The 16,566-nt window shown below is 51.3% G+C and overlaps 1 protein-coding gene across 3 annotated transcripts in view; it reads right to left on the reverse strand.

Annotated features, from left to right (window-relative positions):
• The window catches only part of NFASC (neurofascin), a 182,869-nt gene that overhangs the window by 74,959 nt on the left and 91,344 nt on the right, over positions 1-16,566 (reverse strand). For all 3 annotated transcript variants that reach the window (XM_081112395.1, XM_081112396.1, XM_081112397.1), the window contains one exon: positions 6,599-6,779. In XM_081112395.1, the coding sequence (XP_080968521.1) occupies positions 6,599-6,689 (91 nt within the window). In that variant the 5' untranslated portion in view covers positions 6,690-6,779. The remainder of the gene's footprint in view (positions 1-6,598; positions 6,780-16,566) is intronic.

Consider the following 16,566-nt stretch of genomic DNA (forward strand, 5'->3'; position numbering starts at 1 on the left):
ACACTTGACCCACCCTTTTGACCACAGCCCAGGCCCCTGGTTTATCATCTCAAGGTGTCTCCTGGGCCCTCACTCACAGTTGAAGGTTCTGGCCTCCCCCAGAATGGGAGGCCTGACAAGGGCTCTGCTGTGCCCGGGTGGGCTTCGCGCCTCTCTTTCATCAACTCCAATGCTGGCTCAGTGGAAAGATCCCTGGACGTTCTCCAGGGAGTCAAATCCAGGGAAAGGAAGTCTTTGGTCAAGACCCCTCAGGAAGTCTGTTCCAGGACTGGGGTGAGAACCAGCTCTTCTGCTGCCTGACCCAGAGCTCCTGGTACAGACCCAGCCTTGGCCGGATGGGGCCGTGGCCTCCATTCTCCGTGACATTCTGGGCAAAGGTAACCTTGAGGGAGAGGAGACTCACGGGACAGTTAGAGCGGCCAGGATATGGATACCTCTCAGCTCTACTGTGCCCCGGGCCCCACACTGAAATCAGGCCAGGGGCTTCTTGAGAAGCTACTTGCCTCAAGCAGTAATGACATCTCCAGCCACACTGTGCCACCTAGGAATTTATACAGGGACACAACCGACCCACAAGACAAGCTGCCACAGGGAGAAGACAGTGGGGACCGCCTGTCTAGTCCTGTGTTCCTCCCCCCCGTAGAACTTGTTGGATGACGAATGTCAAGCGGAGAATACATTTGTTCTTTTGGCTCCCAAGACGGAGGAAAGTCTTCCAACAGACTCTGCAGGGGGTGAGGCAGATGCGGCCCAGTATTCATGCACCCCTTTTCTTTCCTTGACTCTGACCTGTGACCTCTGGGCTCAACCCTCGGAGGATGGAGTGAGTGTGAGTGAGCACTGAGCCCTCCTGCAGCACTGTTTGGGATGACGGGGAGGAGTACCAGGCCACTGCCCTCCTCTGTGGGTTCCTGGGAGAAAAATGCTGAGTCCCCTGATGTGGGCAGAGAGACAGGGGAAGCTGCCAGCAGACTCACTTTTTGGCAAGCCCTCTGTGGCTGATGAGGTGACTCTTTGCTTTCTTCAAAGGTTACACTGTCCTTGAGGCTGGGGAGAGGGTGCGTGTGACTCTGTTGGCAGAGTGATGGTGACTGGAGGCTGGGCACTTCAATGAGGGACTGTATAGCAGCCCAGGGCTCTGTTCCTGGAAGCCTGCTGCACCCAACCCCCATCAGAGCAGGAGCAATGCCCTATCTTCCCGCACAGAAAATGCCCCCGATGGGGCAAGGGAGCAGAAGGGCACACCTGGCAGGGCAGCCTCTGGCCGGGACCCCCTCCCTCCCCCTGCCCTCAACTCACAGGGAAAGTGAAGCACCTAATCTTAGGTGGTGTCCCCATGTCTTGGCCATTGTGAAGAATGCTACAAGGAAGAGGGGGTGCAGATATCTCCTGCCTTAAGCCACAACATGGATGGGCCTGGAGGGCAATTATGCTAAGTGATAGAAGCCAGACAGAGAAAGACACATCCTGTATATTCTCACTTATATGTGGAATCTAAAAATGTCAAACTCAAGGAATAGAATAGAACGGTGGCTGCCAAGGTCTAGGGGGTGAGCTGTATTGGTCAGAAGGTACAAACTTCGAGCTATAAGATGGATACATTCCGGGAATCTAATTCACAGCATGGCAACGCTAATGAACAATACAGGCATACCTCGAAGGGAGTTGACTCCATACCACCACGACAAAGCCAATCTTGCAATAAAGTGAATCACAGGAAGCTTTTGGTTTCCCCGTGCATATAAAGAGGGATTACCCTATTCTAGAGTCTACGTGTGCAATAGCATCATGTCTAAAAACAATGTACATCGCTTAATTAAAAAATGATGTGTTGCTGAAAAATGCAAACCATCATCAGAGCCTTCAAGGGTTCTGAGCCTTGACGTTGATGGCTGTTGAATGATGAAGGTGGTGGTTGCTGTAGGTTGGGCGACCGTGGGAATTTCTTAAAATAAGACAACCATAAAGTCTGCCGCATCGATGGGTTCTTCTTTTCACTGACAGTTTCTCGTAGCATGCGATGCTGTTTGATAGCATTTTGCCCACAGAACTGCTTTCAAAACTGGAGTCAGTCCTCCCAAACCCTGCGGCTGCTTTAACAAGTTTATGTGACATTCTAAATCCTTTGTTGCCATTTCAACAGTCTTCACAGCACCTTCACCGGGAGTAGATTCCATCTCAAAAAAAAATCACGTTCCTTCCTCATCCATCAGAAGCAATTCCTCATCCTTTAAAGTTTGATCATGAGATTGCAGCAATTCAGTCCCATCTTCAGGTTCCACTTCTAATTCTAGTTCTTTGCTATTTCCACCCCATCCACTGAAGCCTTGAACCCCTCAAAGTCATCCAGGAGGGCTGGAATCAACTTCTTCCAAACTCCTGTTAATGTTGATATTCTGGCCTCTTCCCACGAATCATGAGTGTCCTTAATAACTTCTAGAATGGTGAATCCATTGACTTTGCCCAGATCCACCAGAGAATCACTATCTATGGGATCTATAGCCTTACAAAATGTATTCCTTAAATAATAAGAGCTGAAAGTGAAAAGTATTCCTTGATCCATGGGCTGCAGAGTGGATGATGTATTAGCAGGCATGAAAATAACATTAATCTTCTTGTACATCTCCATCAGGGCTCTTGGGTTCATTGTCAATGAGCAGTAATATTTTGAAAGGAATCTTTTTTTTCTGAGCAATAGGGTTCAAAAATGGGCTTAAAATATTTCATAAACCATGATATAAAGAGACATGCTGTCACCAAGTATTTGTTGTTCCATTTATGGAGCACAGGCAGGGTAGATTCAGTGTAATTCTTAAAGGCCCTAGGATTTTTGAAATAGCAAATGAGCACTGGCTTCAACTTAAAGTCACCAGCTGCATTAGCCCCTAACAAGAGAGCCAGCCTGTCCTTTGAAGCTTTAAAGCCAGGCACTGACTTCTCCCCTCTAGTTATAAAAGTCCTGGGTGACAGCCCTCACCAGTTTGGCTCAGTGGATAGAGCGTTGGCCTGCGGACAGAAGGGTCCCAGGTTTGATTCTGGTCAAGGGCACATGCCTGGGTTGCAGGCTTGGTCCAACGTGCAGGAGGCAGCCAATCAATGATTCCCTCTCATCGCTGATGTTTCTACCTCTCTCTTCTTCTCCCTTCCTCTCTGAAATCAATAAAAATATATATTAAAAAAATCTTTTTTTTAAAAAAAAAAGTCCAGGATGACAGCCTCTTCCAATAGCAGGCTGTTTAATCTACACGGAAGATCGGTTGTTTAGTGCAACCATCTTTGTTCATTATCTTGGCTAGGTCTCCTGGATAACTTGCTGTGGCTTCCACATCAGCACCTGCTGCTTCACCTTGCACTTTTATGTTATGAAGACAGTCTTTCCTTAAACCTTATGAACCTACGTGGGCTAGCTTCAAACATTTTGTCTGCAGCTTCCTCACCTCTTGCAGCCTTCATAGAATTGGACAGTCAGGGCCTTGCTCTGGATTAGGCTTTCACTTAAGGGATGTGGCTGGTTTGATCTTCCAGCCAGGCCACGAAAACATTCTCCACATCAGCGATAGGCTGTTTTGCGTTATCATTCGTGTGTTCACTGGAGTAGCATTTTTCATTTCCTTCAAAAATCTTTCCTTTGCATTCACAACTTGGCTCTGCAGCACAGGAGGCCCAGCTTACGACCTGTCTTGACTTTGGATGTGCCTTCCTCACTGAGCTTAATCATTTCTAGCTTTTGATCTGAAGTAAGAGATGTGCAACTCTTCCTTTCACTTGAACACTTTGAGGCCATAGTAAGGTTATTGATTGGCCTAATTAAAACACGGTTGTGTCTCAGGGAATCAGTGGAGCAGTCAGGACACATGCAACATTTGTCAATTAAGTTTGCCATCGTATATGGGCATGATTTGTGGTGCCCCAAGACGGCTTCAATGGTAACACCAAAGGTCACTAATCACAGATCACCATAACAAATAGAACAATAATGGAGAAGTTTAAAATACTGCAAGAATGACCACAATGGGACTCAGAGACCCGAAGTGAGTTGGAAAAATGGTGCCAGCAGACTTGTTCAAGGCGGGGTTGTCACACACCTTCAATCTGTAAGGAACGCAGCCTCTGTGAAGCACAATAAATGAGGTTGCCTGCACTACATTATACTTGGAAGTTGTTAAGAGAGTAGACCTTGTAAGTCATCGCCCCCCCCCCACCCCCCCCCCCCCACACACAGGTAATCACCTGAGGGATGGATGTGTTAACTCACCCTACCGTGGCCATCATTTCGCCAATCACACATGTTGCAAATCATCAAGTTGTACTTCTTCAACTTACAGATGTTATATATCAATAATATCTTAACAAAGCTGGGTGGGCAAAGGAATAACTGATCTTTCCCCAGCCTCTTCCACTGGGCGAGAAGGAAGGATGAGCGCAGACCATCAGGGAAGGGGGAGGGAGAAACGGTGCTGTAGGGGACCTCTCCCCAGGACAACTGGAGGGCTTGCCTCTCTCCTGTCTTGTGTTCGGCTTTTGTAGACTCATTCTGGAGAACGCACTATGGCAACTGTGCCCGCAGTCACCAGGGAGGTGCGTGAGGCAGCGAGTTTCCTGAGACAGCCTGGCGCGCCGGACTGTGTCGCGATGGACTCACCTCCTCGTTCAGAGGCGCTGTGGTCACATGCTGGCCCTGCCACTTACGAGCTGGAGAAACTGCTCTATTTCTCCCTACCTCAGACTTCTCACCTGTCAGCTAAGGACAACACATACTTCGTGGATTAGCTGTGAGAATCTCAGGACGCGATGCCGGAAGGCACTCAGCTCTGTTGGGCACACCCCGCTGCTACTCCGGGAAGCTCTAAGAACTGAAAGGAAGCAGGTTTGCTAGAGGTCAGGGTGGGGCATGTGCAGCGCCAGAGTGGGGGGCGTCCAGAGACCTGGGCTCTTCTTGCGACTCCATTACCCATCTGCTGTGTGACCCTGACCAAGCGAGGGCCTGAGTTTCCGTGAACGGAACACAGAGAGGATGGACCCTCCAGGCTGGGGAGGGCAGGGCGCTCCAGCTCTGGGCTCCACCGGGGGTCCGGGAAGAGACTGACAGCTCAGTCACCTGCCTGTGGCTCGGCAGAGCTTCAGAAACCCAGAGTCCTAGCGTAGATGTCAAGGCCATCTATTTATGGGTTCACCTTGCAGGAACTCCTCACCCACCAGCCCCGGAGATCAAAGTGGCAGGTGAGGGAGGGAGGAGAAGCCGTGGGAGAGAAATGAGCCTTCACCACTTCCTTGATAACCAATTTCCTCAGCAGCCACTCGTCTCCAGGGGGAGGGAGGGCCTTACCGTGCTCCTTATTAGATTGTCTGCCTGGGCCTGTTAATGAGAATCTCCTTGAGCCAGCTGTACAGATGGTCTCCACGGAACAGTTCCTCTCACAACTCCCCAGCCCCCATCCCTGAGTGTCTCTGTGTTTGTGTTCCCCTCCCCCCCGCCAATCACACACACATACTTGGGGCTACCGGGAGGACAGCAGGGGCCTTGTCCATCTTACTTCCGGGCCTACCCTATAATTTCTCCTGGCCTTCTTTATCCAAAGTGCCCACTCCTTGGGGGCAGCTCCTATTGGTGAAGTGGGTGGGAGGGGGCTGAGACACCGGCAACTGTTCTCTAAGCTCTGCTAACTCCAGGCCCCAGGGCCTGGCTCCGGAGAGCTCGGTGGAGATTTCTCGGAGGCTGTGTAACTCCCTTCCCCCTCCCCAGACATCTGTCACCTGGAGAGAGCCCAAGTCAACACTGGCATCATGTGGGCTCCATCTATTCCTGGAATCACGGGACAGGGCACGGAGGTGGTGTGCCCACGTCTCAGCACGGGGATGCAAGACGTCCTGATAGGAGTGTCAGGGCTGTGCCAAAGGCGGTGGGTGCACCTCGAAATGCAGGGCCGAGGAGCATGGCTGCCAGGCAGTGGGCCATCAAGAACGTACCACCGATACGGCTGGCGGAGCCACGGTGAGTTCAGCACGCTAAGCCCCTTACTCTGTGATTCTGAGGGCCAAGTGGTGCCCCGCCCATAGGCAACAGAACGGCATGGATTTTGCTTTGCAGCTCTGCCGTGGGAGAGCTGGAAGCCGCAGGGATCAGGGCCCGGTTCTCCCACAGCGGCATTCTAACGGGCTCTCTTTCAGTGCCTCATGTAGCCACAGTCGTCTGCAAAATAATCCCCTTCCAACCCGCTCCCAGCCACCCATCCTCCTGGTCAGTCCAGCCAAGAGGGCCTGGAGGGTTCAGCTCAGGAATGAGGCAAATAACCACCCTCTCACTTGGTCCCTTTGACGGGCAAGTCAAGACCACAGAGGACACTCCGACGTCCAAACTCTGCCACCTCTAGTCCCGCTCAGCAGGCTCCGGGCAGCCCGAGCCACAACCACAGCCGTGGAGACCGCTGCAGACTCACAGTCTCACTCTCTAAAGCACCAGCCCACCTGCTTCCATTTTGGGGAAACCCAGCTCTGCACCCGGAATCCAGTTCCCCCTGGCCCCCCAACCTTCTTCAGAAGTGGGTCTTAACTTCCCTCTGCCCCAAAGAGGGAGATTGAAAGAGGAAGGGGAACTCACGATCCATAGGAATCTCGATGGCCCCGCTCCGGCCGAGGAGGCAGAGGAGGACGGCCGCGTGGACCCAGGGTGGTGGCTGCGGCCTGGCCATCCTCGGCGCTGGGCCCCGCTCCCCGTTCCCCGGCCGGCGGGGTCTTGCTGCTTCCAGCTGCTCTGACTCAGCCTCCCAGACAGAGCTCAGCTGTGGAAAGAAATACGACAAGTGAGTTATTTCTTAAACTCATGGTTTGTTCTAGCAATCCTACAGGGCCGGCAGGATGCAAAGGTCCCCTGGGTCACAGCCCACTGTTCTAAAATAGGGCTTCTTGCCCTGACTGGTTTGGCTCAGTGGACAGAGCGTCGGCCTGTGGACTGAAGGGTCCCAGGTTCAATTCTGGTCAAGGGCATGTACCTTGGTTGCAGGCACATCCCCAGTAGAGAGTGTGCAGGAGGCAGCTGATCGATGTTTCTCTCTCATCGATGTTTCTCACTCTCTATCCCTCTCCCTTCCTCTCTGTAAAAAATCAATCAAATATATTAAAAATAAATAAATTAAATAGGGCTTCTTCACCTTGCACTATTGACATTAGGGACCCAATAATTCTCCGTGTGGGTAACAGTCTTAGGTACTGTAAGATGTATAGCAGCGTCCTGGCCTCTACCCGAGAGATGCCAACAGAGCCCACTTCTGCCACCAATCAAAAATGTCTGTGGACATTGCCAAGTGTCCCCTGGGGGACAAGACCACCCTGAGTTGAGAACCACTGTTCTAGAAGGAAGGGCAACTCTGGATAGAACGGTCCTGAAAACAAGGACCCAGAGTCCTAGCACAGATGTCAAGGCCATCTATTTATGGGTTCACCCTGCAGGAACTCCTCACGTCCAGGACCCCCGGTGGAGCCCAGAGCTGGAGCGCCCTGCCCATCCCAGCCTGGAGGGTCCATCCTCTCTGCGTTCTGTTCACGGAAACTCAGGCCCTCGCTTGGTCAGGGTCACACAGCAGGTGGGTAAAGGAGTCCCAAGAAGAACCCAGGTCCCTGGACGACCCCCAATCTGGCGTTCCACATGCCCCACACTAGCAAACCTGCCTCACGTAACAGGCCTGGCAGCTGAATCCCACTGGCCCAGCACCTGGAAGAGGCCATATACCTGTCCAGCAATAAATGCACCCATCTCACAGCTCCTCTGAAGCCCCCTTGCGGAGTGGGGCTGTGTTTGAGTGTCTGGGGTCGAGGCCCAGAGATAAGATCACGCTGATGTCCTTTGATCCAGGGAGGGGGACAAGGTGAAGGTGGCGGCACTGGGCATCAGGGGTTAGGTGGGTGGAACTTGACTGCTCAAAGGACCTTTTCTTTGTTAATTCTCACCCGAGGAAATTTTTTTTCCCCATTGATTTTTCAGAGAGAGAGTGGAAGGAAGGGAAGTAGGGGGAGAGAGAGAGAGAGATATATCAATGTGAGAGAGACACATCAGTTGGTTGCCTCCTACACATGCTACGACCAAGGCTGGGGATGGGACCTGCAACCTGGGTATGTGCCCTTGACCAGGAATCAAACCCGAGAACCTAACAACTGAGTATACCGGCCAGGCCGCCCAAAGGACTTTTAAAAACGTGCATGCTTTCTGCAGATGTTGTGTGCAGCTGAGGTGTGGCAGCCCCTGACGTATCCCTTGGGAGGTACCGGCAGTGCTGAGATGATGGCCCAGGAGAAGGGGGCTCCAGGGGGCTGGTAGAATGAGCGATACTACGCCAGCCCAAGGTTTACATCCTCAAACAAGAATCCATTCCAGACCGAGAGGGCAGGAGGTGAACGTGGCGGCTTAAGGGGCCTGGAGTGGGTCCTGAAGAGACAAACCTTCTCCTTCCTCCTGAGGGACAAGATCAAGAACGGCCTACAGCTGACCCTCAGACGCAGAGCTTTAAGATCACCGAGGTTTTGAAACACGAGTCTTAAAAAACTGGTCCAGTTTGCTGTTCCACCATGAGGTCGGGTCAAACAAGATGACAGCAGGTTTCCGAAGAATGCGTCCAGCCCTCCTGGCCTTATAGCCACCTATCAAAATGGATCCACTTCTATCCTCCTATCTGGCAGCAACCTGACGCCGGCTCTCATCTGTGCCCACCATCTCCCACCTCCCCCACTGAGGGTGTGGGGTGAGGAGCAGGGGCAGGACTCCAGGGCTTCGCCCTCTGAAGACCCGGAGGCTGGGGTGCCCTGGCTGTGCCAGAACTGGGGTGGGGGTGGGGGTGGCGGGGGTGGGGAGCTAAAGGATTCTGACTCGGATTTCAGCAGTTTCTCTCCTGCAAGCTGGGCCAGCACCAGCCCCAACCTCAGGTATATCTCTGGGCTCCCTCTCCCTCCTCCCTTCCCACTGCTTCCTCCCCCCTTAGTGTTGGTCGCCATCGTTTCATGCCAGTCACTGCAGAGAGACCTCAGTGGTCTCCCCGCTTCTACTCTTGCCCCTCTGACTGATTCTCCACCCAGACCCAGAGTGGTCATCGCTCAGGTGCAAATATAAACCCTATGCCACTCCCCTAGTCAAACTCACTGGCTCACGACTGCCGGAAAGTTAGAGCGGAAGTCCTTGGCATGGCTCAGAGGCCCCGGATGACAGCCCCCGCGGCCTCTCGTCTCTCATCTCCCTCCCCTGTGTCTACGGGGTTTCTACCAGGTCTCTGCGGGCATCACGCTGTCGTGCTGGCTGACTGCTGCACAGATTAACGTCTGTCTAGACCAGGGGTGGGCAAACTTTTTGACTCGAGGGCCACAATGGGTTCTTAAACTGGACCGGAGGGGGAGGGCCGGAACAAAAGCATGGATGGAGTGTTTGTGTGAACTAATATAAATTCAAAGTAAACATCATTACATAAAAGGGTACGGTCTTTTTTTTTTTTTTTTAGTTTTATTCATTTCAAATGGGCCGGACGGCTGGTCTAGACCGCTCTTTGAACCTGCCCTCTCAGTAGGATTTGCTAGGTATGACTTACGTGACCCTTGTCTGCGCTCCTGAACACCATTTATGCCCCCCCTCCCCCCATCAAAGCACTTGTCACTTAGTATTCTTTCCAGAAGCCACTCTTACCCCCATAAAAAGGCTCTATAAGGGAGGTGCCTGGTCTCGGTTATTCCTAGATGCTCACATGTGCCTAAACCATTCGGGCACTCAAAAATATGTGATGGGTGGATGAAAAATGGACACGTGACTGACGGATAAAATAAACCACTCCGATCATGCGTGTTTTAGAAACCTCATATTCCCCCAGAAAACCACCAGGTGGTACAGGAGAGCACATGATGTGGGCCTCGCCGCACACGGTGGAGGAACACTCTCCCTCCCTACACAGGCATGCGCTCCGGCTGGGGAGCCACTCCGCGCTGGAGGAGGGCAGAGAAGGCAGAAAGTCTCCCAGGGAGGGCCCTCTGGCTAAAAGGCATCATAGGCGGTCTTCCGTCTTCCTCCCGACTCTCTCAGGTGGTCCTTTTACTGTCTCAGAACGTCTGCTGCCTCCTCTCTTGACTCCCACTCCCCAAAGGCCAGGCCCAGGTTACCCAGCTGACACCTCAGTGCTGAGAGCAGTGGCCCTGGGCAGGCGCAGCCCGCCTTCAGGGAGGACAGTGGGATGGCTCCAGTGTGGGCTCCATGACTGCCAGGGAGCTAGCTGCCAAGCAGCCAGAGTGATGGGGAGAGGGATACCTTCTTCTGGGAATCTTGATGGAAAAAGGAAGCCAGAAGCTGTTCATTAACTAGAAACACGTTGGCAGGGGGGAAAAGCCCACTTATTGAGGGTGCTTTTAACTCACAATTTAAAGTCACAGCAGAAAAGGAACACAGTCAATCACCTTTAGCTGTTTCACCATTCTCCCTGGGACCCATTTTCTCCCAATAAATTCTTAACAGTGAAGGGGATTTAGGAATTATTTAGCTTCATGCTTTTCAGACGAGGAAACGAGAGTCCGGAAAGGGACAGGACTTGCTCGAGGTTACACAGCTGGTTCGTGGAAAAGCGAGGAAAAGAACCCAGGTCTCCTGACTTCTCCCCCAGGGTTTTCCCACCCAATTTCCCTAGTAAAGTTACTATTTAAAAAAGAAATATATATTTTGGCAGTTCCTCAAAATATCAATTACCATAGGAGCCCGTATTTCTACTCCTAGGCATAGACCCCAAAGAATTACAAACAGGTTCTCAAATAAGTCCGTGTACACACATGTCACACCAGCATCATTCACGATAGCCAGAGGGTAGAAACAGCCCAAAGACCCATCGAGGGGAGACTAAATCAAAAAATTTCATCATATACTAGTATGTACCATGACGTATTACTCAGACATAGAAAGAAATGTTCTGACACATGCTACCATGTGGATGACCCCTGAAGGCAATATGCTCTCTGAGAGAACGATTTCATTTATATGAAATATCCCAAACAGATAAATCCATAGAGACGGGACACAGAATGGCGGTTACCAGAGGCAGAGGGGAGGGGGGTGGATAGGTACAGGGTTTCCTTTTGTTGTTACGATAATGTTTGGAACCAGACAGAGGTGATGGCTGCACACATTGTGAATATACTAAATACCCCTGAATTGTTCACTTTAAAATGGTTAATGTTATGATATGTGAATTTTGCCTTAATAATAAAAAATATGTAAATAGCATTGATCTCTAAAATGTGCTCATAAAGATGAAAGAGCAGAGGATGAGGAGGATGGCTTATTCCATGGGGTCATACAGGCGCCCTCAGTGCCCCAAGCCGGGTCTGCTCAGGCTACCTTGTACGTAGCTTGCAATCCTTCCTGGACATTCTGAGGAAATTCCCTTCCAAGTCGAGAAAGGGAGAGTCAACAGCTGTCTGGGCAAGGGGTGCTGGGGCTGTGTACAAACAACCCAATGCAGAAGGGGAACCCTTTGGATATTTATAACATCATTCTCGGGCCATACACAATCATCAACTTACAAATTAGCCTGCTCTATTTGGTCAAACATTTAATTAACTCACCCCTAATGCCTTGGCAGGGCCAGACCACGTAATTTGGAGAGTCTTATACGGCCTGAGGGCCGGATGTTCCCCACCCCTGCCCTGGAACCTCTGTTATCTTACATGAGGATGCTTCTCACACTCAGGCAACCTCCTTGAACTGAAGGCCTTTAACACTGTGAGAGATTCAAATGCGAAATGGCTGAGGTGGGACCCAGAAAAGCCTGGGTGATGATCAACCATTGGTGGGGACCCTGTCAAGTCTGAGAGCATTGGCTGAGCAGCAAGATGGCCTGGATCTGAATCTGCTCCCCACCCACAAGGGGGAGGCCTCGTATTGGACCTTAGAAGGCCTGTATTTCTCATCTGAAAACCGCAGGTACCACAGCGCTATCGCAGAGGGCTGCTGTGACGACGTAGCATACACTTTCTATAGAAATCAATCAGCAAAGCATGGGGTGCAGAGTAAAGGCTTAATACGTGCTCACTGTTGCCCGTGAGTGGGCTTTGAACTTGCAGGGATGTAGGAAGGTTCTGGCTACCTACATGTCATGGCCAATAGCAACTGCAAGTTATAATTCTCCATCCATCCCAGCCTACCTTTCCATCTTTCCTTTTTTGGGGGTCCTGGCTTTCTTTCTTTCCCTAGATTGGGGGCCCCTGGTGTTGGTTCCACAAGCTGTCCCTGGCAGATGGACGGCAGGCCCACAGCTCCCACGGCCCCATTCTGGGCAGGCTGCTCTGGTGGTCACAGCACACCTGACGTGATGGGGAGAAAGGGCTGGTGGCCCCGAGAGTGGCTCAGTTGCCAGCTCCATGTCCCCTAGAGCAGAACCGCCTTGCACTTTGGGGTGGCAGTCAGCGCACCATTCATCACTTCACAGATCTGGTAGCAGGCACCAGTCTAGAGCAGTGGTCGCCAACCGGTGGTCCGCAGACCACTGGTGGTCCATGAGGTCCGAAAGGTTGGCGACTGCTGGTCTAGAGAACACACACGGGGACAGCAGAGGTTTCTTTGGTCCAATGGAGCTCACAGGCCAGCGGGGGAAGACAGGGAAAAAAACACTGAATGAAAAAATCAGGCCATCGGTGCAACGAAGAACCCAGGATCCCCTGCACACAGATGCTCACAGAGGCGTAATCCATATTGCTGGAATTTGGAAACAGTCAAGATGTCCTTCAGCAGGTGAGTGGATAGATAAGTAAACTGTAGTACACCCACACAATGGAATATTGTTCAGCACTAAAAAGAAAGGAGCTCTCAAGCACGGAGGAACCTTAAATGCCTACGACTAAATGAAAGAAGGCAACCTGAGCCAGCCGAGTGGTTCAGTTGGTTGAGCGTCGTCATGGGCACTGAAGGGTTGCTGGTTCAATTCCTGGTCAGGGCACACATCTGGATTGTGGGTTTGTGAATGGGATGCAACCCATCGATGTTTCTCTCTCACATCGATGTCACTCTCTTTTTCCTTTCCTCTCTCTAAGCATGTCCTTGAATGAAGATTTTAAAAGGCAATCTGGAAAGGCTACATACTGTATGATTCTAGCTGTATGACATTCTGGGAAAGTCAAAACTATGGAGACAGTAAAAGACCAGTGGTTGCCAAGGGCTGGGAGGATGGAGGAACAGCAGAACACAGAGATTTTCAGGGCAGTGGAACTCTCCTGTATGATACTATAATGAAGGATGCATGTCATGATACCTTTGTCCAAACCCAAAGAGTGTACAACACCAAGAGTGAACCATAATGTAAACTATGGTCTCCAGGTGATAATGGAGGGTCCATGTAGGTTTATCAATTTAACAAATGCACCACTTGGATGGGGATATTGATAATGACTGTGCATGTGTGGGGGTGGGAGGATATGGGAAATCTCTCAATTTGCTGAAGGTGCTCTAAATAATCACATCTATTAAAAAAAAAAAAAAGGAAAAAAAAAACCCACAATAGGGTGATGTGATAAAGGGAAGTGAATGGTTAGGGAAGGAGCCATTGTGAAGACAGCTCAGAAAACCATGCCAGGCAGGGACCCATGCTTATGCAGAGGCTGGGCGACAGGAAGCAGATGGAAACGAGCAGGGACCTGAAGCCAGTGTGGCTGGAGCGTGGAGGGCACGCGGCAAGTCATGATCAGAGAGGGAGGCAAGGGCGGATCACAGAGGGCATCGAGGGCCAATGTAAGGAGTTTAATTATATGCTAAGCAGGGTGTAAGCACTGCGGTGTCTGTTTGGCTGCTCAGTGGCGAGAGGGATGTGGGGCTGGGGCAGTGGAAGCAGGGGGGCCCTTTAGGAGGCTCTGCAGCCTCTGGGGTGAGGCCAGACCCTTAGCTTCCAATCCCAGAAATGCCTCCACCATTTCAGTGAAGTTACTCAAAGCAGCAGCCTCCTGGCCACCCTGGGCTGCACACACTGTTCAGGGCGATGAGGAGGGAGCAGGAGGACTTCTTAAGAATATTTTAGTGCTGGGTTTTCACACTGGGTCCAAGAAGCAAGAAGGTGGGTTCTAGGCGGTGCCTCAGGGGCTTCTCCATGGGAAGGAGGATTTGGGGAGGGAGGAGCAGGTGGGACGCTCTCTGCCCCACTTCTCACCAGAGCTGCTTCACAGCCCCTGCTTTTACATTGGGGTTTTGCATAAAGTTTTATTTTGAAGGATTCTATTAGTAAAACAAAGAACTGAAAACCGTTGCACAACAGTCTATACATTTTCCAATGCAGACCCTGCGCCCCAAAGCAATCATGCAACAGCAAGGCAGGGTGTGAGGAAGAGCACCCCAGGCTCTTCTTATGAGGGCACCAGCCCTATTGGATCAGGTTCCACCCCTCTGATCTCATTTAACCTTAATCGCCTCTTTAAAGGCTCTATTTCCAAACACAGTCACATTGCAGGTTAGAGCTTCAACACAGGGATTTGAGGAGATACAATTCAATCAATAATCGTACACATATTTTTCTTTGGAGAATTCATCTCTACCCTTTCTCAGAGTGACCCTGCCCTGGTTTTGATTAGTTTAAGCCCATTAGCATTCCCTACCCTCTCAACCCTATGAATGATTTAAGAATAGGCATCTAATCCAGCAAGAGGCAGTAGTGTGATTCATGGAGAATTTTGCTGGGACTGCTGGGAAAATTGACCCTCTCTTCTGAAAAAGCCCCGGTGAGGAACTCTCATAAGGGGAGAGGATGGTGGGAGGCGGGGTCTCCATGTGCAATGTGAGGATGATCCAACATTATGCAGGCAGAGGAGACAGAGGAAGCCAGATCCTGCCTGTCGCTGAGTTACTGGTCTCTACCAGGCCACCAGTTCCCGAGCCAAGCCGTACTGGTGGACTTTTAATTACACATGTGTTTACAATGCCCTTTGCTTTTTAAGCCACTTGGAGTTGAGTTTTCTATCACTTGCAACTGATTGCAACCTCGGCATATCAGGATGACACTCTAACCAACTGAGCTACCCAACCAGGGCGAAAGTTTCTTTTTTAAAGAGAGGGATGGGCTTCCGATTGTACTCATCCAGTTCCCATTCCCTCCTCATCCAAACACACGCCAGCCCTGCCACTGCCCCCTGACGGCCAAATCCAGTGTTCTTAGCTTTTATCCCGCCAGACCTGTGGGAGGCACTAACAGCTGGCAACCACTCCATCCACCCCTCCTAGCACTGTTCCTCCCTGGCCTCTGACACACCACTCGGGGGCCTCCTCTTCTCTCTGGCTCTTCCAGCCGCCATGGCAGCCCTGGTCAGAATGGATCCTCTTCTTCTGCCTGATGTTCTCAGTGGCTCTGCAGGGGGTCCCGTCCCCCATCTCTATTCCCCAGCTCTGTTGGTGGTACTCACCCCGGTAATTTAAGGCCCATGTAGGGAATCTCTCTGAAATCCCCCCTCTTCTCAGCCCCAGGCACCAAGGCCCTGGACTCCCCAGTGTCTCTCATTCCCCCTCTCCACGCTCCCACCCATCTAACCCTTGATGTGTATCGGGTCGCATGGGCTACTGCCATCACTTCCCATCTGGTTTCCTTCCTACCCATTCTCTGTGTTGCCATTACAGTGATTTGTCTAAATCCCCATCTGATCATGTCAGTGCCCCGCTGAAAGCTCTTTCATTATCACCCCATCAATCTGTTAAGATCAAATCCAAGCTCCCACGTGTACCATCAAAGGCTCTTGGAGATCAGGCTCCTGCAGGCCTCTCCAACCCCATCCAAACCCTACATGCTCCCTAATTGAATGACATGTCATTTTCTAAACAAGCCACTCCATTTACTATCTCCATACTTTACACGTGCCTGAAAAGGCCTTCTCTCCTTGTCATGTGATTAATTCCTACTCAATCTTCAAGACACCACTGTTCAGACATCTTCTGATCAGTGAGGAATTCCCTGTGCTCCCTGTGCCCACCCCCCAGCGGAGCTGAGTCCAGCCCACTGTATCTTAAGTCTGCCTCTACATCCAGGGCACTCAGCACATTGTGGTAAGACCAATGCCTAAAGTAAAGGTCGAAGACCCTTTATGTAACTACTAGAGGCCCAGCGCACGAAATCATGCATGGGTAGGGTCCCTAGGCGTAGCCTTCGATCAGGGCCATCTTTCGCCTGCTTGCCAGTCCTCAGTCCCGCCTGCCACCTCCACCCACCATAGTTCCCCATTGGCCGGGAGATGGATCTGAGCCTGTGGGCCAGGGGGCGGGAGGGGGAGGGGGAAGGACCAAGAGGTGCCTGCTCGCCAGTCCCCAATCCTGCCCAGCTGCCACCCATCCAGGTTCCCCATGGTTCCCCATTGGCCATCCAGCTATGGGAGCCTGCAGGTTGCGGGGAGGGACCCAGAGGTGGTCAATGCACCTCATAGCAACTGGTCAATCAGTCGGTCCAGTTGTTGGCTTTATATATATATAGATTTTAGGCCTTGTGAGACATAACGTGTCTATCGCAACTACTGAACTTCATGATTGTAAAGTGAGAGCAGCCATGGACAGGAAGTGGGCCTACATATGTTCCAGTAACACTTTATTCACAA

The sequence above is a fragment of the Myotis nattereri genome (genome assembly GCF_964212035.1).
Source record: "Myotis nattereri genome assembly, chromosome: 18".
Classification (NCBI taxonomy): Eukaryota; Metazoa; Chordata; class Mammalia; order Chiroptera; family Vespertilionidae; genus Myotis; species Myotis nattereri.